Here is a 20,840-nt window from a genome sequence, read left to right on the forward strand (position 1 = left end):
CCCCAACAATGAACGAAGATGAGGAGTACAAAATTTAATTTTCAGCGGAAATTTAATAAGGTTATTTATTTCATCAAGTTCAAAAAGTTTATCAGGTTTTGATTTAAAATTTTCTTCATACCATACGATAAATGATTCATTTAAATAACTTAAAATCATGTTAATATCCCATTTCGCTATCACATTATTTATATACATATCATACGTTTTTTCAAGGTCATCTTTAATAAATGATATATAATCTGAAGGGTCTAAAAGAATGGGATTAAATTTACCACTCACAGAAACGAGAGTAACATTATAAATTCCGCTAACTGTTAAATTTAATTCACAGCTATTATTCGAAATAATATTGATAATTGACATTTTTATTACGATTAAAAATATGGTAAAGCGTTATTTTCCAGTGATAAATAAAACTAGAATAAGATTACCTCAAGAATTCATAAATTCAACGAATAAGAAATTCATTCATGTTATAAATTTTAGTGTTTTCAGAAAATATGAGTCAATGTCATATTCATCATCGGGTTATATTTCACTTCATTCAAATTTAGTTCAATCAAACCCATATAATGACCATTTCATAAGATTTTCAGATGGTATTAAAAATGTAATTGATAGATTAAAATATGAACAGATTGACAATATCGAATTTTTGGAATTTTGGTTTAAATATCCTGATGGAAAAAAGATTGAAGTTAAAGATAAAGCTGATACTATAACAAAAACAATTACAATGACCGATCCAGATAGTGGGGAACAAAAAGAAATAAAACAAACGATAGAAACTGGTGAAAGGTCAATTATTATTGATTATGATTCAAAGGATTATTATTCAATAATGTTAATGCTTGAATATTAAATGGCCTTAACAAAGAATTTTTCAAGTGATATTTTATATTCATCAACTATTTTATTATAAATATCATTATATGTTAAATGAAGTTCAGTTGTTGTTCCGTTCTTTGATATCTTAATTGTGCTAATATCCTTTATAGGATTTATTTTTGCAACTGTTCCGCAGCATGAAACCTCATCATCTATGAAAAATTGAATCTTAACGTCTGAATCTTGAACATCACAAAGAATGGCGATAATGTGAATTAATGATTCATAAGGTAAAATAATTAAACCGGATTGATCAATTAAATTTATTATTGAATCATAATTATCAGTTATTATATCACGGTAAATTTTCATTAATTCAGAATTAATGTCTATTTTATATGGCGCATTGCGACTGGAATCGTAGATTCCTGGGTTCTCGATGTTTGATGAAAGAGGTGGGGGTATGTTGGATAAGTGGGAATTTCAACAGGTTCTTTACCGGGTTCAGATAAAATGATTGGGTCTCCATTCTCCTCATTCTTCGGTAAGTCACGAGTTAATAAATTTGGTTGAGTTGCTGACCTTGTTAATTCAGGCTAACATTAACTTTAACATTTTGAATAATTCGTGATTTATCATCATTTACGTTATAACCAACCGTAATCTCTGCTTTTGCGTTAGTGTTCTTTTGACTTGTGAAACGTCTTCTCATTTATAATTGAATAAAAAAAGAAAAATATATTTAAAGTTTTATTTAGTTGTTACGGTAATATCCCAAGGTTCATCATTGTTTGCTTATACTTTCTTTGTAACTGCACCAATTATGTTATTGATATTGCTTTGAGTTTCTTCCAGTCTTATTTTATCATTTACAATATCTTTAATCATTTCATTACATGCATTCTTAAAACCATCTGATTTTTCTAATTTACGTCTATCACTTTCTTTAATTAAATCAAAGTTATAACCTTGTTGAGAATAAAGTGGTTTCTTTATCAATTCCTTGAACGCTTCTGAAAGTGAAGATGAAGAAATTCTTGCCACTTGAATTGGTTTAAATTCTGCTTTCATTGCTTCTTTCTGTTCATTGAACACTGGATCGAATAAAGCAACTTTAAAGAATTTCTTAGCTGGAATTTCAGGTCTAATATTTGCATATTGACCATCAAACTGATTAACATATCGTGGTAATCCATCCGGTCCCTCTTCAATAGCATTTAATTCTTCATTGAAATAAGAATATGGATTATAACGGTATGAATTAATTGGACCATTTTCACCTTCTCCAATGTATTGTTTAACAGCTTTTCCATTTTCATCAAATTGCATAGGATAACGTTCATTATATGCTTTACGTTTAGGATAATCCGTCATTTTAATTTATACCATTTATGACTTTAATATTACCTTGACCATCAGTAACGAAAACTTCATTTATACCATCAGGTTTTCCATTTGGACCCGTAATGTCTGCTTCGTGTGCTTCCCAATTTGGACCATGACGTTTGGCATATGCTTGAGCTTCTGGTAATGTTAAAACGTTTCTCATTTGTTTAACATCTTTTGAAGACCAGCAACAATGTGGACTAATTCTTTCATTCCGTCTGGAACTTTCATAGTTCTATTATATGCACCCTTTTTTGTTTGTCCCTTGTTTTAATGGAACCTGTAGAAGATTTGCTATTTCTGTCATGTTTAATTATAAATAAAAAATAAAAATTAATTATAAAAAGTTAATCAAATTTAACACTCCTTTATTTAAATCAACTATTATTTTTCCATGTTCACCTAATTGCTGATATTGTGTGTAAAGTTCATTAATGCTCATTGGTAAATTCACTTGATAAAGCATAACGTTCAACTGTTGACGACTAAAACCACTGAAAATGAAAAGGGTGGACAGGTTTGATTTAATGTTTGTGCTTAATGCTTTGAAGTATTGAACAGCCATGAAGAATGAACACTGAATGTGTCGACATTGAGTTAATAATTGATTAAAATATGATTTCTCATTTGTTATTAGTTTTGATTTCACGGCATCATCTAGAAAAATTAGTGAATGCAAAAATTCTCTATCAAAATTTGAAATAGAAAGTGTTTCAAATAATTCATCCCGTTGTTTATCAATAATTTTATCCTCTAATCCTTGCTTCTTGATTGTATTATATAATTCTTTATACATTAAAAAGTTTTTTAAATAATCTTCTGCTTCTTCTTGTGATAAATAAATAATTGGAATTTTGATTAAATGCTTTAAAGATTCAAATGTATCATCTGAAGGTGAACCTGAACGGTTGATATAAATTAACACATGTGAATGGGGTGAAGTGTTAGCAATAATGATAATTTGTTTTAATATCGTTAATGTTTTACCTTTATTTTGTTTACCAATTGCTGCAGTGATTGAATTTAAGTAACATTCAGAATATGGAATTTTCATTAATTTTTCCTTAGATAGAGCATTTCTATTATCACTCAATGCTTCATTAATCATATCATCTACGTATGTATTATATACATCTGTTAATTCTTCAGAATTGAAATCCATTTAATCAAAAATAAATTTATAATTTTAAACATTTCTATTCATCAATATTTCATCATATGAACTTCTATACTGTGGTGGTGTACCTGTTGGATGATATTTCAAACCTTCATCCGGTGTCCATGTCCAATACGTAGTCCTAGTAAACCAAACCTGAGGAGGATTTGTCACTTTTGAACAGTAAGTGTCATTTTCACCTTGAATGATTGGATAAGCTTTCACTTGTACTGTAACTTGTGAATTGAAAGTTTCTAATCCATCAAAGAATATACCCGCTCCATCACGTTGAACTGGAATAGTGCATAAGAATGAAGTTTGGTCTTTCCATGTTCTAGCTAATGGCGTGCCATTATCATCATTCAGTGGTCTAGTTAATGAGTCCTCGTATTCTTCTGTGCATTCATTCACTCCATCTAAATCAGAAGCTTGAAGCATACGTGTAAAGAATATGTCGCCCACTGTGGTCATCGCTTGATCGGGGAAGTTTCTGGAATCTATAGTGACCTGAAGACCTCGAAGCATTGGATTTTCTAAAACCGTTCTTTGCATTGCATTCTTCGGAAATGCTAACACAACATCTGTAACATTATGAAGAGCGTATGAGAAATCTGAGCTAATACCTTCAGGAGTGATGCAACCTCCATTTAGTGAACGAACGTCAATATGTTGAGCTGGAATCATGAATGGATCTTCCTTACTAAATAAACGTGGTATTGCTTTAACTGATTCTTCAATTAAACCGTATCCTGGTGTAATACATTTATCCTCTAAAACTTCCATCTTTGTGCATGAAATAATAACGTCATCAAACTGTTGCGTCAGCAGATGTAGCGGCTAAGCTTGTAATTAATTTGGCAGGAAGTCCGATTTGTTGGAATTTGCGATCATATTTATAAACATGATTCATAATCTTTTCATAATTTTCATCAGTTATCTTTTCATAAACGTAATTTTGTAAATCAGCAACTCTTAACGGGTCAACCTGACAAAATACTAAAGTATCCCTGAAAACATAATATTTAAGAATGATTTCACCAAATGATTTAGGATAATCATCGAACGCCTGAAATGCTAACAAATCATTTACCGGAATAATCATATCAAAAGTGATATCAACTTCTTCATTTGCTTTCTTGAAAACTTCTGAAGGGTCAATATATTTACCACATACTGAGTTATCATATTTTTGAACATTATTATATAACGAATGAACAAACTTTTTAACTTTCCTTTCTGATTTTGGTTTATATGTTGCAAATGCGAAAGATTCACGGGCGCAATCCATTTGAAGATAACCAGCATCACCTCTTTCAGTTTCTACTTCTAATTGTTTAAAGTTTTGATTTGATGATTTGTAACCAACGAATAAACGCATACATTTAAAAGCGGCATCACATGTGAAAGCTTTATTTGAAACTAGAGTTGCTTTAACTTTGCGTTTAATATATGTGTCACCTAATTGGTTCACATCATGAGCCGGATTTGTAATTCTTAAATGAGTTTGTTTATCATCAAAATATGGAGTATCAGAGTCATAGCATGAACTTTCAAGTTCTCTATAATATCTTCTACCATCATTCTTTGCGAATATTTCATTTATCTTTTCGAATGAATGAAACACATTTCCATTAATTGGTTTAGTGTTTGGCACTAAATAATTAGTCGTCATTTATTAATAAATAAAAAATCAAAATTAAAAGATGAAAATGAATTTTTAATTTTAATGAAATAATCAACTATGGCTGCAGGTATATTTAAGAAACTGTGGGATAAAGTAAAAAGAGGAGCGAGTAAAGTTTGGGAAACATTGAAGAAGGGAGCAAATTGGATATTTAAGAATAAAGAAGCAATTAGTGACGTAGCTGAATCAATAACACCAAAAGCTGCCCCAATAAGAGAAATTTTAAATAAAGGAGAAAAAGTTTATCAAAGACTACAACCGATACTAAGATAAAAATAATATTTATTTTTTCCACTATCTACCTCCTATTTTATTAAGTATTCCTTCAGCAATTCCACCAATTGCGTTACCTGCTTGTGCTCCCATCGCCGGGTTACCTGCTTTAGTACCTAATACTCCACCTATGATAGTTCCTGCCGTTTTCGCTACTGGTGCCAAAAAGTTTGCAACAGGTTTAATAACCTTTTTATAAACCCAACCCGCAGCTTTCTTAATTCCATCCCATAATTTTTTAAAGAATCCTGCTGCCATTTCTGATTTAATATTAATTAAAAAATATATTTCATCACTTATATTCTAATTTTTATTTAATGATAAATGAAACCGATTTTAAAAATAAATGAAACAGAAGAGGAAGAAATAAATGAAAGTGGAAATGTTCAACAAAAAATAAACGTTGTTAAACCAATTACTGAAATAAAAATTTTTTCATCTGTTGAAGAATTTAATGACTATTATGCTAATAATAAAAAATTATTTGAAGAATTGACAACATGTAAATTGAATAAAATGTTTAAAGTTGATGGATTCAAAATTTCAAAAATAAAAGGGGTGATTAGTTTGAAATCTATTCCCCAATCAAGAATCACCTCATTAATGAAAATAGATGATTTAACAAAAAGAATAGAAATTATTGAAGAGCGAATAAATCAAATTATTGATTTCATAAATCATGACTCGTTGAGCCCGGGTCCTTAAAGCCCATCACTGAGTTCAAGGTTATATTCATCAAATATTTCATTATTAAATGCAACTTCTGCTAGTTTATTTATTTTTTCAATACGATCATTTGAAAGTCTATCGTTTAATTTTTTCTGAAGTTTTTCATTTTCTAGTTCTGAAACTTTATTTGGATGATATTTAAACCCGTTAAATTCTTTTTCCTCAGTTTTGATCATTAATTTACAAAGAACTTTTGTGGTTGGAATTCGTTTAAACCATTTATCATTAATATTATGATAAATTCAATATTCGGAATTAATTCCCAAATTTTTGCATTTTCAATTAATTTATTATCAAATGCAAAAGCAATAGGTTTAATATTAAACTTACCTTTATAATATAAACTTTCTACATAATCATCGAAATAAACATCTACTTGTTTAACATTTTCAAGAATTGGTGAAAGAGCATCCATTAATTGATTGACGGTTACGAATCTTGATCCACTCATTTTCTTACGAATTAAAAAAATAAAAAAATAAATTTAACTTAGTTTTAATTTTACGTAAGAAGTTAATTTTTTAAATCTTGATTTATTCAAAAACGTAAGAATAAAAAACCGTAAGAATCATACATTTTTTACTTCATATGTTAAAAAAAATGATACAAAATCGTTCAATATTGTATGAATTCTTACGTTTACAAAAAAAGTCACACAACCCGCTTCATATACTACTTGTAGTTATCTTTATTTCTTTATTTAATGCAAGTGGATATGAACATTCTGAATTAAAACAAATCGTCACGCAGATCAAAGCATATAAAAATATCTCATATAAAATGTATGCAAAGATATTATTGCAGTTTCCATGAAATACAATTACAAATTTCAAATATGTAGCATGTGTAGAAGCTAAACCTTCGATTAAACATGGATCTTTGACATAGCCTCCGTTAAAAATTTTGCATGAATGATGCATTATTGAACTCAATTCGTGCAAAACTTCAATTTGAGCACAAGGCTGTCTTTTCTTTAGGCCCTGTAAAAGACAATAGTCTATCAGTTTTCAAGAAATTACGTGTTGTTGCTATTACGGAATACGGATATGAGGTATATAGTAAAACAAATGGCGAGTTAAAGAAGATTTTTACATGGTCATCACTGAATAGTATTGCTTTCCAAGGAAATATCGCTAGGTTTGTGTTCGACAAAAAGAAAATCACATCTGAATTACCAGATGGACGTCTTATTAACGGAATTATAGGACATATTTTCCGTCAAACAATCCCATCCATCAGATATAAGCAATTTGGATTAGATACATATGGTTTCCACAAGATTAAAGGTTCAAATTACGGAGCTTTTGTTAGAATGAAACAACTTCTAATAGATAAAAGCATAACTGTTACCCCACATGTTACAAAAGCGTTTGAGTTTTTCCTTAGATTTTCTCCACTCAAATTTAATTATTCTGAATTACCTGAATACAGACGTCTCTCAGAAGTATTCTTCGGAATTCTACCTCTTATACAATCCCTTCAACATTTAACTATTCCAGTTCTCGAAACATGCGAAGAATTAGCAAATAATCCATCATCAATTTCTAAATTACGTTCGCTAGAGTTTTTCGGACGAAAAGAACCACGTCTTATGGAATTTTTACAGAACTACAAACCACCAGAGAAATCAAACCTCTGCGCAATTATTTTTTCACACTCAGAATTTGATCCAGAAGATATCGACAAAATCCAAAAATTTATTGACGTAAACGAAGTGATATCGCTAAATATACACAATGCTCTTGATTACAGTGCAGAGCAAATGCTTTATTCCCACATTTTGACGCCAAAAATTTGTAATCGTTTAGAAATTTTAAACCTTGACAAAACAAGGAATGTTGACTTACAGAAAGTAATTGACTTAGCATCCAATGTCACTTTGCTATCTCTTGCTGGCTGTAATCTCCAAATTGCGGACGCTTTGGCGCGAATTTCGAAATCGAGATTTCCAAAATTAAGATTTTTAAATTTGTCAGAAAACTCTGCCAGTTTCAGTCCTGATCCCAATACAATTATCATTCCGCAGCTGTATTCACTCATGCTCAATGATATAGAGTGGATGGGAACGAGTTTACCTGATACTTTGAATGTGATTTTCAAGCGAGGATTAGAACCATTTAAACTTTCGATTGCCAGAGCAAAAGCGTCTGGAGAATCATGGCAAACTGTATTTAGGATATTCGCAACAACTAATTACAGGTCTCTTACAGCTTTCACATGGGATGGCAATCCAATACACAAAGCGATTTTTTCTTTTTTGCATGGAAATTCATTTTTGGATTATTTGTCACTTTCTGATTGTTTTCATCATGAAATTAAAGATTCTGTCAATGATTTATGTAATTTCATTGACTCAACGATCTCCTTGAAGTTCCTAACAATTCGTGGAACGGACAGACATCATTTAGGAGCATTAGCAGGACATTTACTTCGATGTATAAGTAGATCTCCATCAATTTTGCACTTGGACATTTCGAACAACCAAATTGGAGATACAGGAATATCTGCATTGAGAACTTTATTGAATACTAATAGAACAATCAAAGTATTAGTAATAGATGGAAGTAATCCTGACAACGGACAACAATTCATTGAAACTTTGAACTTTGCTTCTCTTCAATTCCCAAGATTGTCATTGTCTTATCCAATAAATGATGTTAACTATTTGTTGGAGAACTCAAGGATTTCGGAAGAACAATACAACAATCTTTTGAACAATTTCAAGAGAAAGCCAACTTTGAAACAATCAAAAAGAGGTTGTTTGTTCGAAACTCCTGAAAAATCTCCTTTCATGGAGCCATTTTACGTGTTTAGACATGTTCCACAGGATCCATTCCCTATTGTTTTATCTGAAGAACAACTCAAAGCTGTTCAGAATCCTCCTGAACTGCCGCCTCTTCCTCCAAGGCCACAAATGCAAAGAAGAGCAGAGTCAGTAAAAAGAATGCCATTGAACAGACCCTCCCAAATCAATACAAGTCATAGACCACCGATATCTCCAAAGTTCCAAAGAATGGGAAGCTCACAAAGCTTCCAACCACCTCAGAGGCAACCTGCTTCTCCTGTTGCAAGTCCAACAAGTTCTCCGAAACAAAAGATTGAAGTTCCTTTCTTCTTGAAAGACTTGGAAAACCAAATTGGTGGTTTAGGAGCCTTCGATTCCGAAAGCACTGTTTCTGAAACAATAATTGATGATTATACAAATAAAATAACAGTTTCATTTGGAAAACCAACTAAAAGCCAACCACAAAAGAGACAAAAACAACCTCAAATTGATGAATATTCGGATGAAGATGAAACTAAAACTCTTGAAGAACAACAAGTTGAAATCACTTTCAATAAACCACAAAAGAAATCTCCTGTTAAACAGATTGATGAATATTCCGATGAAGATGAAACGAAAACCCTTGAAGAACAGCAAGTTGAACTTGTTTTTAATAAACCACAAAGAAAATCTCCACCAAAAGCTGAAGATTATTCTCCTGATGAAGATCTTCCTCCTTCTCCACAATCGGTCAGAAAACGATTGCAAAGAAATCCAATTACAGATGCAAAACAAAAAGTATTTGATGATTATTCAGAAGAGAAAGAAGAACAACCTAAAGTTCAGATACCTCAGAGAAAACAACCTCAACTTGACCAATATTCTGATGAAGAACCTGTTCAACAAGTTCCACAGAGAAGACAACAAATTGATGAGTATTCTGATGAAGAGCAAGTTCAACAAAGAAGGCAGCAAACATCTCAAAGAAGATCTCCTGTTGAACAGCAAAGACAAAGGAAACAACAACCAGTTGATGATGATTATGATGATGTAATTCCTAAAGCTAAAATCATTCCACAAAGACAACCAAACAGTGCAAGAGGCCCTCAATCACAAAGAATCCAAATTAAACCACAACTTGATGAATATTCCGATGAAGATATTGAACAGCCAAAGCCACAAATTCAACCAAAACCACAAAGTACGAGACCAAGTTGGCTTGATTTAGAAGCATCACAACAGAACTCTCCTCCAAAGGCAAGAATTGGCTCGAGATTAAATCAACAAAGGCCTCAACAACCTCCGCAAACAGCAAGGCCAAGACCAGTCCAGAGAAAACAAATGAACTTAGATGAATACTCTGATGAAGAAGAGCCACCAAAGCCTCAACCTCAGCCAATAATGAAGAGAAGGAGAAGGAATCCAAGTAATGTTGACAACTCTAATATTCCTGTTGTCCATATTGCTCAACAAAGTACCAAATTACCCGAAGAAAAAGACAATTTTCCTCCATCTCCTGTCAAAAGAAGGAGAGTTTCGAGTGTCCAAAAAGCACAATCTGCAGTTGGAAACAAAGCTGAGATAATGCAGAGAAACCAACAAATCGGAGTTCCTCAAGAACAGCCTCAGCAACAACAACATCGTCATAGAGTCCATAGAAATACAGCTCAATCAGCTGTTGGAAACAAAAATGAACTTTTACAAAGAAACCAACAAGTTGGAGTTCCTCCAGAAGAACAAGTTCCAAGAAGAAGAAAACACAAATCAACTGTTGGAGATCCAAATGAAATTTTGCAAAGAAATCAACAAGTAATTCAAGTTGAACCAGAACAAGTTCCAAGGAGAAGAAAACATAAATCAACTGTTGGAGATCCAAATGAAATTTTGCAAAGAAATCAACAAGTAATTCAAGTTGAACCAGAACAAGTTCCAAGGAGAAGAAAACATAAATCAACTGTTGGTGATGCAAATGAAATTTTGCAAAGAAACCAACAAGTAATTCGAGTTGAACCAGAACAACAAGTTCTGAGAAAGAGAAAACGAAAATCAGTTGTTGGAGATGAAAAAGAAATTATAAAGAGAAATGATGAAATAATGAAAGAAAGCGTTCAGCCATTTAGGAGAAGAAGGAAATCAAGTGTTGCTAATCAGAATGACATCGCACAAAGAAACCAAGAAATGAATATTCAACCTGAAATCAAACAACACAGAAGAAAAGTAATGGCCCAATCAGCTGTTGGAGATAGAAATGAAATAGCAAAAAGAAATGACCAGATACTTAATCAGGAAGTACCTCAAGCAGAACCACTAAGAAAGAGGAAGAGAGTTAAATCTGCTGTTGGTGACAAAGCAGAAATTCAGCAAAGAAATAAAAATGCTGAAATTTTACCAGAAAATCCTCCAAAAAGACAAGAAACTCCTCGCAGAAGAAGAGTAGTAAATCAAATTGCTCCTGTAGAACAACCTGCTGCACATAGGCGTCCAAAGGTTGTTAAAGCTTCTGCTTTTATGGAAGGAAGTGATTCATATGATTGAATCATTCTTTTTTTTTAGAAAATTGCGATTTTTATACAAAATTGTAAATGATAAAAAAAGTATTTTTGTTTGTTTTACATTTAACCAATTATTTTTAGTCAATAACTAGTAATTCATAAGGATAGATTAATAAGCAAGTTCAGTATTAATCAAGGCATTGGGTGAAACTGTCATTCATTTTGATGAGTTAAATTACTGTTATAGAAAAAATTGCCAAACCTTTCATTCTGTAGAGATAGATAATTTTCACATGGGGCAGATATCATTTTTAGAGATAAATATCACAAAGAAGTTACGGTCTATTTTGTCTATATCTCTGAATAAGATAAAATATGAAAATGCATTCCTTTAATGAATTTGCTGTAAACATGAAGGAGTTGATTTTTTAAAGAAATAATGTAAAAGTTCGAATTAAAATAAAGATGTTTATAATAATGATAAACACAATAACAAAAAAATAAAAAAAATAAATATATTTCTAATATATTGCTGAGTTACTTGGCAAGAGCTGCTGTGAATGCTGCTTGTTGTGCTTTCGGACAAGGATTCTTTGGACTTGTATCGTAAGTGTACCAAAGGAAATAGTCCTGTTGTGTTGTAGTCCAGTTTGGAACTGTAGACTTGAGCTGGAGATGTGACTTCTGAAGAGCATTGTCTTGTCTTGTTGCTTGGTCGCATCTTGACGGTGGTTTGAAAGATTCTTTCATGTTTGACTCCTTGACAACGAAACGGTCTTCCTGAGGAACAACATTGTGTCCTCCCTTCAACGCGTCGCATGACGGAGGTGGTCTGAAGTCTGGTTGTGGAAGATATGTAACTTGATATGTTGTCTTTCCTGTATTTGCGGCGGTTCCTGTATCTGTCTTGGAGTGGTGAGCTGTATGGAAGGCGCGCATTGCATTTGCATCGACTCTGTCCATTGTTCTGCCAGGATTCTTGAAAGTATCGCTGTAAAGTGAACGATTTTCATTAATTCCTGTGTAGCCAATGTTGCAATGGCTCTGCTGAAGACCCATATTAGCTGGTCTGGCTGGCTCGGCTTTCTTAGCTGGATAATCATCTCTCATAGTTGTAGACATCTTTCCATCGTAGTTGCGGAAGTCACAATGAGATACGAAAGCAGTTCTCTCAGCTGGTGGAGGTGGTTTGTACTCTGGATGAGGAACAATTGATTCTTGAGTAACGGATTTGCTGGCCATTGGGAGATTTGGAGTTCCTTGACCAACATTTGATCTTGTGAGCTGGGCACGGCGTATTCTTGCAAGCTGTGGATCGACGGCTGTTTGGATATCTCGAGATTTAACGAATCCATCTTGCGTTGTTGTTGTATAAGAAGTAGGCAGTTCGCCAAGTTTCACACTTGTGCGTTGATTTGCTTGGGTCATGCCCTGGTCAAAGACGATATTTCCTCTATCGACATAAACAGCGGTAGAAGAAGCTGTTTGAACTCTATGACCCGACCAATCCTTGTACGTATCCTTGTTCAAAGAGTTTGGAGTACCAAATGCTCCAAGCTGCTCGAAATTAGATTTAGTGCCAAGTCCTCTATTGAGTTCATGGTTGATTGGTGCGGCAGGGGCAGCAGAATTTGGTCTGTATGAGGCTCTATTGGTTGTTTCCCACTTTGGAGCGCTGGTTGTTGATAAATCGAAGTGAGTTGCGGTAAACTGTTCGCGATAGTTTTCTCGTTTTGGAATTCCTTCGTGATATTCACGCTGTACAACTCTTTCGGGGAAAGGTTCGTTATTGTTTCCTAGTGAGAATGTTGTTTTCATCATTTCATCTCGCGTATATGCTGGGTCTCGTTTACAAGATGTGTTAAATTGACGGTATTTATCGACATATTCAGAATCTTTTGTCGTAGGAATGTTACCATTCGTCCAGTGCGTCTTCTGTAGCATGACAGTGTCGATCTTCTGTTGAGAAGTGTCTGCAGTTTGAGGTCTCATCGCTGCACTGTATGTAGTTTCCCAAGATAAGTTACGGCGGTCGCCAATTTGAATCTTTGAGCGCTGAAGCTCAAGATAATTATGGCATGGATACTCGGGAAAGTGCACGAACATACCATTCCCAGTCATCTTTTATTATTTTTTAGCATAACGTATAAATAATCGTTTTTATTTTCTAACCTGGATTTTGAAGTTTGTTATGATTCTAAATATATTTTAAAATGCTCAACGTCAACTATGTCGCATATTACTAATTTGAGTCATTTTGTAAATCAGAATTGAGCATAATAACGGATTTCCTCTCAAATAAATAACACAAAGGACTATCACATTGAAAACTGAGATATTTCTGATTCGTATGTATTGCTATATGACATATACTAGCATAAACTCATTATATTTTTTGAAAAAATTCCTATATTGAAGATCTGAATTGTTGGCTTTGTTCCTCATCTGAGGTACTTGTACAGATGTTGGATCCCAGAATAGGAACAAAGTCTTCAAAGACTCTCTCAAGTAGTCTTTGAAGACTTTCTTTTTCAATCAGATATTGATTGAAGACTTAGTTTCTCATCTGAAGTACTTGTACAGATTTTGTATCCCAAGGTACTGATAAAGGAATGAGTTTGAACAAAAAAAACGGCATATTAGCAAAAATACCTTTTTTTTACATTCTAGTTTTTTATCCAAATTTTCTAAGGTAATAAGTCATTAACTTTGTTCGGGAAGAAACAGTCATATGAGGTACTAGGTAGTGAATTATAATAACTCTTTCCCAATCAAAAATATTAACTCTTTTATCATAGAAAATTAGGATATAAAGTAGGTGTCAAAAAAATTGGAAAAATGCACTTACCACAATCTAACATGCTCTTTAAAAATCAATATACCTTTATTTTAACAGCAGAAACGTATAACACCCATATTAGGCACTATATAATGATTAATAGTTACTTTCTCCTGACCAAAAATATTAACTTTTGATCTTGAGAAAGCTTGTGTGTCAAAAAAAAAATTAAAAGAATGTCAGAAATAATATAAAAACAAAATTTATTAATATATAAATTCTTATTTCCTTGCATTATTAGCGTGATGTTCAAGGACATCTCTGAGTGTTGGAATATTTTTTGGAGGATCTTTAATAACATCAATCGACTTTTTCATATTAAAGATCAAGAACCTGATGACGACAGCTTTTGTGTCTCGTAAAGTGTGGTTCCAGCCGTTATCTGCCAAATCTGGAACATTTGCAACTTCACAAAGAGCAATTAAGTTTAAATTGGTTCCAAAAGCAGATCTCGTATAACGATTCTTTCCTTCTCTTACGTAACCCAATGAATCTCCAGAATTTCTTGCAAGATATATTCCTGGTCCGTAACATGCAGCGTTTGCCATTCCTGGAGTGTTAGACATGTTCTGTAGACCATTCCTGAATATTGAATGCCATCTGTTATGTAAACTTCCATGCCAAAACCATAGACTATTATATTTCGAACGTAATTCTCTAAAATCGTTCTCTTTTTGTGGTGTATTCGCAATAACCATGAATATCTTTGTATCTTGGGATAGGTATTCTGGAAGTGTGAGCTCATCATCCAGTGAAATAAATTGAGATCTGTTCGTCATCAAGACCCAGCGCAGTAGAGTGAACGCGTCAGTGCCAATAGATTTCTCTAGTTCAGAGTCTGACTTGTAGTTTGCGATTATTTCGGACATTCGTGGAATTTTTTCGATTAATTCGATCATTTGTGGTTGGTTGAACATCGTTGGGGCTGGTTTCATATAAGGAGTGCCGATCGAGCAGCAGAACATTGAAAAAACAAGGTCTGCAGCTAATGGATCCCTTTTGATTTCATTATATAAACTGCATCCGACTCCAAGTTCGACGTAGGTGTAATTGCAGAGCTGATCATCGCATGGCATTGGTTTGACACCTGTATCCGTCGACAGTTTTCGACAAATACAGCAATGATCTGGTAAATCAAGAAATACTTCGACGATTTCAAGAACTAAGTACAAAAGTGGACAATCTGAATACGGTATGGCAATATCTGTTTTTGCGACCGGTAATTGTCCGGTTTTAAGGAAGTCTAACGCTTTCATATAATCATTATTATATAATGTAAGCGCGTGTTCGGCACGATCGCCATCGTAACCTTCGTCACGAAGTTTTTTAAGTAATTTCATATCACATTTTCCTGGTGGAGATAGAAGATAAGCAGCTGATTTGTAAAAACTACGTGGTTTATACAATGTAGAGAAAAATTCTGCTATGACTTCGTTTACAATTGGTCTCCCAACATAAGTCTTACCAAGTACTGGGTGAAAATAGTTAATTGTATCTGGTTTATGAGTAAACGAAAAATTTGAGAGTCCAATTTCTAATTGTAAGAGAGTACTGCAATCTGCAAATCCGTACACAACTTGAGATGACAATGGAAGATATTCTGACAAAATTGACAAACGAATTTTTCCATAATCATCAAGTTCTGCTGGATTTGTGTACATAAAAGCATTGTATGTATTAACGACTGATCTAAGATATGTGAATCCTGCTATTTCATTAGATGTGAGTTGATTTGAATCTTCTCTTGATAATTGAAAACCCATAGTTGAATCATCAGAGCCCAATACAGTTTCTTCTAAATTAGAATCTATATCTGAACCATCCGAAATGCCATCCTCATCACTCATTGTTTTTTGACACTTTTTTTCTTTTCCAAATTGGAAAAAACAACAAAATCTTGACATTCACAATTTCAAAACTGAACTCTGACTATTAACATATTATATATGTGATGACAACAGTGCCAATACAAGGAAGATTAAGACAGGAAATCTCATTTATTTTTATTAATTCGATATTAAAGGACCAATGAGAGTTCTGTTTCTTATTATTCATTCTAATAGAAGGAAACTACATTTCCAATATGCATGCACTCTTGAACTTATCAAGATGACAATATGTTATAAATCTTGTGCAATAAGAGAAAAAAAACTATCACAATGTGTCACTATCTCTAATTCTTGTTAAAATGTGGATTATCTTGAACTAAAAACAAAGATTAATTCTAATTTTCTGAAAATACTAGAGTGAATGAAAATATATCACGCTAAATTGGTTTGAAATAAATATCTCGATGAATTTATTCTCTAAAATAGTAATAAAAATACAAATATAAACAAAAGTTCGTTCTTACTTCGATAAGATAATTGACATGGATAAACCAAATGCAAGAAGCGAGTTAAATGGTTTTCCGACTTTAACATTGAACTGGCTGTCGGCAACTTTGTAAATTTGGAACATTAAGTTTCCATCTTTATCTGTAAGCTTAAAGTTCTTAACACTCTTTGTAACGACATCACTTTCAAAGTCATCTGTCTCGCTTTGTGTTGATTCAAAGTAATCGAGGAAATCTTCTGTTTTTTCTTTAGCTTGTCTGGACAAATTCAATCTCTTTGATATTGGGAAGAATGGCTGACCATTTTTAGGAACAACAATATGAACAGTTCTTTGTTTTGGTTTTCCATCCAAATAAACTCCCATAATTTCGCCATCTCTATCATCATTTGGCTTCTCAACGTTTGATATAAGAGTAAACCTAGTACTATTTTCATGAACACGTAAAAATCCTTGATAATTCGGTAAAGTTTTTTCGAAAGTTGGTTTTAAGCATATCATGTGGTATTTGCCAATCTTATCGCCAGACATTTCTGATACAAGTACATTTCTATCATTTTGAATCATGTTAAATTTGGGACCACCAAATTTCTTAGTTCTAATAATAATAAAGTCACTAATTCCTTCTGGCATTGGTGGAGGAACATATCCTGTAGAAGAGCTAAGAGTAGTAGCAGGGACAGTCGATTTATTTTCGTTTTGAGTTGGTTGTCTTGGTTTTCTTCTAACTTGGATTTCCTGAGCACCTTCAGAATCCTCGGACTCTGACTCTTCTGGTAATTCTAACTTTGGCTTTGCTTTAGGTGGAGGAGGTTTGACTTCAGGTTCTTCTTCTGGTTCTTCTGCTTGCTGAGATACTTTCCTTACGCGTTTTACTCTCTTTCTGCCGTTATGTGGTGGAGATGGAGCTTCCTCTTTCTTTGGTTCTTCAACTTCCTTATTTACTTTGTTATCTCTTGGTGGAGAAGCGCCCCAGTTGACATCGCCACCTACTGGTTCGGCGTTATCGCTTTCAGTAGATGACTCTGAAGATGGAACTTCGATAAAATCTGGTGTTTTTGTTCTTGTTGTGATTGTTTGTACTTCACCTGATGAATCAGTATCTGAAGAATCCATTTCTTTAACTAATGTGAATGGTGTTCCGCGTGTTGATCGAGTTGGTCTGCTTTCATTTCTTGGTGGAGAATTAAATCTTGTTCTTCTGTTACGATTTTGCTGAGGTGATTGGGTTGTTGACTCACCATGAGAATTGCCAGTACGCCTGGTTCGAATATTACGATTGTTAAAGTTCACAGCTGGTATAGACATGAAAACAAAATATGTACGTTTTGGAATTTTAGGTCCAATAGATTTTATACAAAATTATCTATGGTCTTGATCTTCAGGACATTTTATTAACAATTCTCTGTACAATAGGATGTTTGGTCACTAAATTTTTTCACCAAACGAAAAACTTGTTGCTTTTATCTTTCGATTTTCTAGATTTGTTCAACCTATTGGATGACCAATCCAAATTATGTTTCAATTTGATTTGGATTTTTCAAAAAATTGATCGATATTCAAAAAATGAAAAACAAAATTGTATTTTTTGAATTACTTTTTTGGGAAATCGAAATATTTTGGAAAGATTTTGTTCAATTCTAATCTGTAAAATGTTTTAATTTTAGATGAACATTCTAATTATACTCGAAAATTTGATATTCGAATTCGAGGGATCTAAATGTTAAAATTTGTCACTTTTTAGGATTTCAAAATATGATTTTTCTTTTATTTATTGCTTTAACATCATCAAAAGTCCCTATAATGACAGAAGCAGAAATAATTAGCGAAGTTAAAGGCTTGCCGAGACGTGAAGGGTATTATGCTCTATATATTCAATATGAATTTGAAGATTTACCTTTAGTTTTCTTGTCTTTCAAGCTAATGCTTTATGGTCTTCAATTAATATGGTTAAACAATCCTCGTTTTTGCGTAGTAATTGATCCAAGCATTGATGAACCATATATGAAAATGTATCCTTCAGGTGCTAAGGCTTCAAAATACCCGATTATGCAAATAAACGAGATGAAGCACGGTTGGGGATCACAGGATTACGGCGCAGTTCAATATTATTCTCATATGTATCGTGCCCAAAAAGATTTTATGGATATTAAGAAACTAATATACAATAAAACAACTAAAGGAAAGACTTCAGGCATCAAAAGGGATCTGAAATCATTAGAAACAGAAAAAGAAAAAATAATTAATAACACTAACCACATTTATAGCAACTTATTTGAATTGCGTAAGATTCAGAGAAACTTAGTTAAGGAAAACATTCTCGAATATGGAGCTCCATCGATGAAAACTCGTTTTTCATATCTCTTTAAGAATCAAGATGAAAACGCGGCATCTACATAGAGCAATGCATCCCAATTGATCAAACGATTTATTTACATAATGAAATGGTCTATCAATCCTCCGAAATTTAAGGATCAATTTTAAACAAAAGATTGAGTATTCAAACCAACGGAAGCAATTCAAAATATACGGATTAAGATGCTTTCCATCTATTCTCTACGGCACGAGTTAATTCCATTTTTTTTTTATCAAATTGACATTTTTTTGTTAAAATGTCTAAAAAACTTCATTTAGTAAAAAGTCTTTTACAACGAATTACTTTTAATGATTTTTTAATCAACAATTGAGAATTCGAGGGAATGTTATATAAGTAGAAAGATGACTGGAATGCATTTCAATATTTTTCACTAAGATATCTGAAATGATAATGTCATTAGATCCTCGAGAGAGTAATAAATTGAATTCAATCATGAAATCATAAATCTTCTTATGGAGACCTTGAAATAGGTCTCCAATTTGTATTTAGGATTATGCAATAGGAAGTTACGGTTAAAAACAGTTTTCATTTTGAATATTGTTATCTTTTTCCTTCTGTCTTTAAAATTAGAGTCTTATCTAAACAAATATTTCGTGAGAGTATTATTAATCAATATCCAGTTGATAAACTTGTGTTCTCCATATTATGGTTTTTTAAATTCACATTTTATTATTTTGATCTTAATTTAATAACCATGACTTGTAATTTATATGAAATTTCTTCAAATAATCAATTTCAAGCGTTGAAGATTAGTCCAAACCCATACGGAATTGATTCTGGGAAAGAAAACGAACAAAATTCGCTTCTGTTTTTGAAATTCCTATATATATTCGATACACAGTTAATATTACATATGCGAAATCAAAATTAAAAATTCGATGAAACCGCCAATCAAAATAAAATTAATGCAATTCTAATTATTCCTGTTCTCAGAACAATATTTTTTCCCAAGATGAAGGTGCTTATCAAATTATTTCTTGAATTTTATTTTTGAGAGGTAGGGCAACGATAGGTCAAAAAGGCTTCTCTGATAGATTTCCTTGCCTTTTGGATATGCTATAATATATAGCCTAGCATGATAGGATATGATGTCAAAAGTTAGAACATAACTTAGGATCTTGAGAAAAATGAAAAACAAAAATTACATAAAAAAGAAAAATTTTATCTAATTTGTTTTTTTGGACCGAATAAGTAATTTTATTGAATTTCAATACGACACATAGATTTTATTATTAGTAATAAATATAATGGTTTACTATTAACAAGGAACCTAAACTAATGAAAATTTGATTTCAAATATTGTATATGATTATCATAGATTACCAAAATATATTGCTATTTATGAGGATATAATATTGATTATTAGTAAATCGTATAAATTTAATAAATATACCATGAATATTGAATGAATTTCTTGATTCATAGGGGTAAAACGCGCTTTTATATGATTTAGACAGAGAATTTATGAGATGTAAATAACACAATAAAGGTTTATATTGAATATTTTCTAAAAATAAATCGAAATTATAAAAAACAATACATTTATTCATTGAAACTACTTGGACAAATATGAAACAAGCATTCAGGCAATACTTTTGAGACTTCAACGCATCTGATAATTTTTATATAACTTCACCTCTTATGCTTAGAGTGGAGGTATTGAGATCGTATAAGTATAGATGAGCTCACATTCAGATATGATGTGTGAACTTCTGTTTTCACTGCAATTTTGAATCAGAATAAACTCAAAACAAGAATAAAATGATATACTCACTCTCTAAATGTGTTCGAGATCTAAAGTTGTATGAATAAAACGATTCATCTTTCGAAGCCTCCCATTTAATGAGAGACTTCGAAAGATGAATGTATTCATGTAGATGAAATACTATATATGACCATGTGTGATACTAAAGATATCAAAATGTTCATTTTTAAGTGCAATAGAAGGGTTATCTCTCGTAAAATCTCAATTTAA

The 20,840-nt window shown here is 32.4% G+C and overlaps 8 protein-coding genes and 1 pseudogene across 9 annotated transcripts, besides 1 other annotated feature; 3 read left to right on the forward strand and 6 right to left on the reverse strand.

Moving 5' to 3' along the window:
* Window positions 1–3,979: part of a mobile genetic element that runs on past the window's edge.
* TVAGG3_0507070 (uncharacterized protein) lies at window positions 1,627–2,160 on the reverse strand (the record flags this gene model as incomplete). Its single annotated transcript, XM_051236822.1, has 1 exon — window positions 1,627–2,160. One exon carries the CDS (start codon window positions 2,158–2,160, stop codon window positions 1,627–1,629), a length of 534 nt encoding a protein of 177 aa, XP_051094646.1.
* Window positions 3,980–4,117: 138 nt separating the features above from the next.
* TVAGG3_0507080 lies at window positions 4,118–5,045 on the reverse strand (annotated as a pseudogene). The gene has a single exon. A coding segment is annotated over exon 1 (928 nt).
* A 69-nt stretch (window positions 5,046–5,114) lies between these two features.
* Window positions 5,115–5,330, forward strand: TVAGG3_0507090 (uncharacterized protein; the record flags this gene model as incomplete). Its single annotated transcript, XM_051236823.1, has 1 exon — window positions 5,115–5,330. One exon carries the CDS (start codon window positions 5,115–5,117, stop codon window positions 5,328–5,330), a length of 216 nt encoding a protein of 71 aa, XP_051094647.1.
* Window positions 5,331–5,351: 21 nt separating this feature from the next.
* TVAGG3_0507100 (N-acetylmuramoyl-l-alanine amidase family) lies at window positions 5,352–5,588 on the reverse strand (the record flags this gene model as incomplete). Its single annotated transcript, XM_001324921.2, has 1 exon — window positions 5,352–5,588. The coding sequence occupies one exon, from the start codon at window positions 5,586–5,588 to the stop codon at window positions 5,352–5,354; it is 237 nt and encodes a 78-aa protein (XP_001324956.2).
* Window positions 5,589–6,966: 1,378 nt separating this feature from the next.
* Window positions 6,967–11,647, forward strand: TVAGG3_0507110 (the record flags this gene model as incomplete). Its single annotated transcript, XM_001324920.1, has 1 exon — window positions 6,967–11,358. The coding sequence occupies one exon, from the start codon at window positions 6,967–6,969 to the stop codon at window positions 11,356–11,358; it is 4,392 nt and encodes a 1,463-aa protein (XP_001324955.1).
* A 135-nt stretch (window positions 11,648–11,782) lies between these two features.
* Window positions 11,783–13,451, reverse strand: TVAGG3_0507120 (uncharacterized protein; the record flags this gene model as incomplete). Its single annotated transcript, XM_001324919.1, has 1 exon — window positions 11,853–13,436. One exon carries the CDS (start codon window positions 13,434–13,436, stop codon window positions 11,853–11,855), a length of 1,584 nt encoding a protein of 527 aa, XP_001324954.1.
* Window positions 13,452–14,315: 864 nt separating this feature from the next.
* Window positions 14,316–16,145, reverse strand: TVAGG3_0507130 (poly ADP-ribose polymerase family, member PARP family; the record flags this gene model as incomplete). The annotated part of the gene is made up of 1 exon (XM_001324918.1): window positions 14,376–16,001. The coding sequence occupies one exon, from the start codon at window positions 15,999–16,001 to the stop codon at window positions 14,376–14,378; it is 1,626 nt and encodes a 541-aa protein (XP_001324953.1).
* A 55-nt stretch (window positions 16,146–16,200) lies between these two features.
* Window positions 16,201–17,872, reverse strand: TVAGG3_0507140 (tubby protein, chain A domain-containing protein; the record flags this gene model as incomplete). The annotated part of the gene is made up of 1 exon (XM_001324917.2): window positions 16,504–17,796. One exon carries the CDS (start codon window positions 17,794–17,796, stop codon window positions 16,504–16,506), a length of 1,293 nt encoding a protein of 430 aa, XP_001324952.1.
* A 234-nt stretch (window positions 17,873–18,106) lies between these two features.
* On the forward strand, window positions 18,107–19,129 carry TVAGG3_0507150 (uncharacterized protein; the record flags this gene model as incomplete). Its single annotated transcript, XM_001324916.2, has 1 exon — window positions 18,244–18,888. The coding sequence occupies one exon, from the start codon at window positions 18,244–18,246 to the stop codon at window positions 18,886–18,888; it is 645 nt and encodes a 214-aa protein (XP_001324951.1).
* Window positions 19,130–20,840: the final 1,711 nt, after the last annotated feature.

The sequence above is a fragment of the Trichomonas vaginalis genome, chromosome II, assembly GCF_026262505.1.
Source record: "Trichomonas vaginalis G3 chromosome II, whole genome shotgun sequence".
NCBI classification, from domain to species: Eukaryota; Parabasalia; order Trichomonadida; family Trichomonadidae; genus Trichomonas; species Trichomonas vaginalis.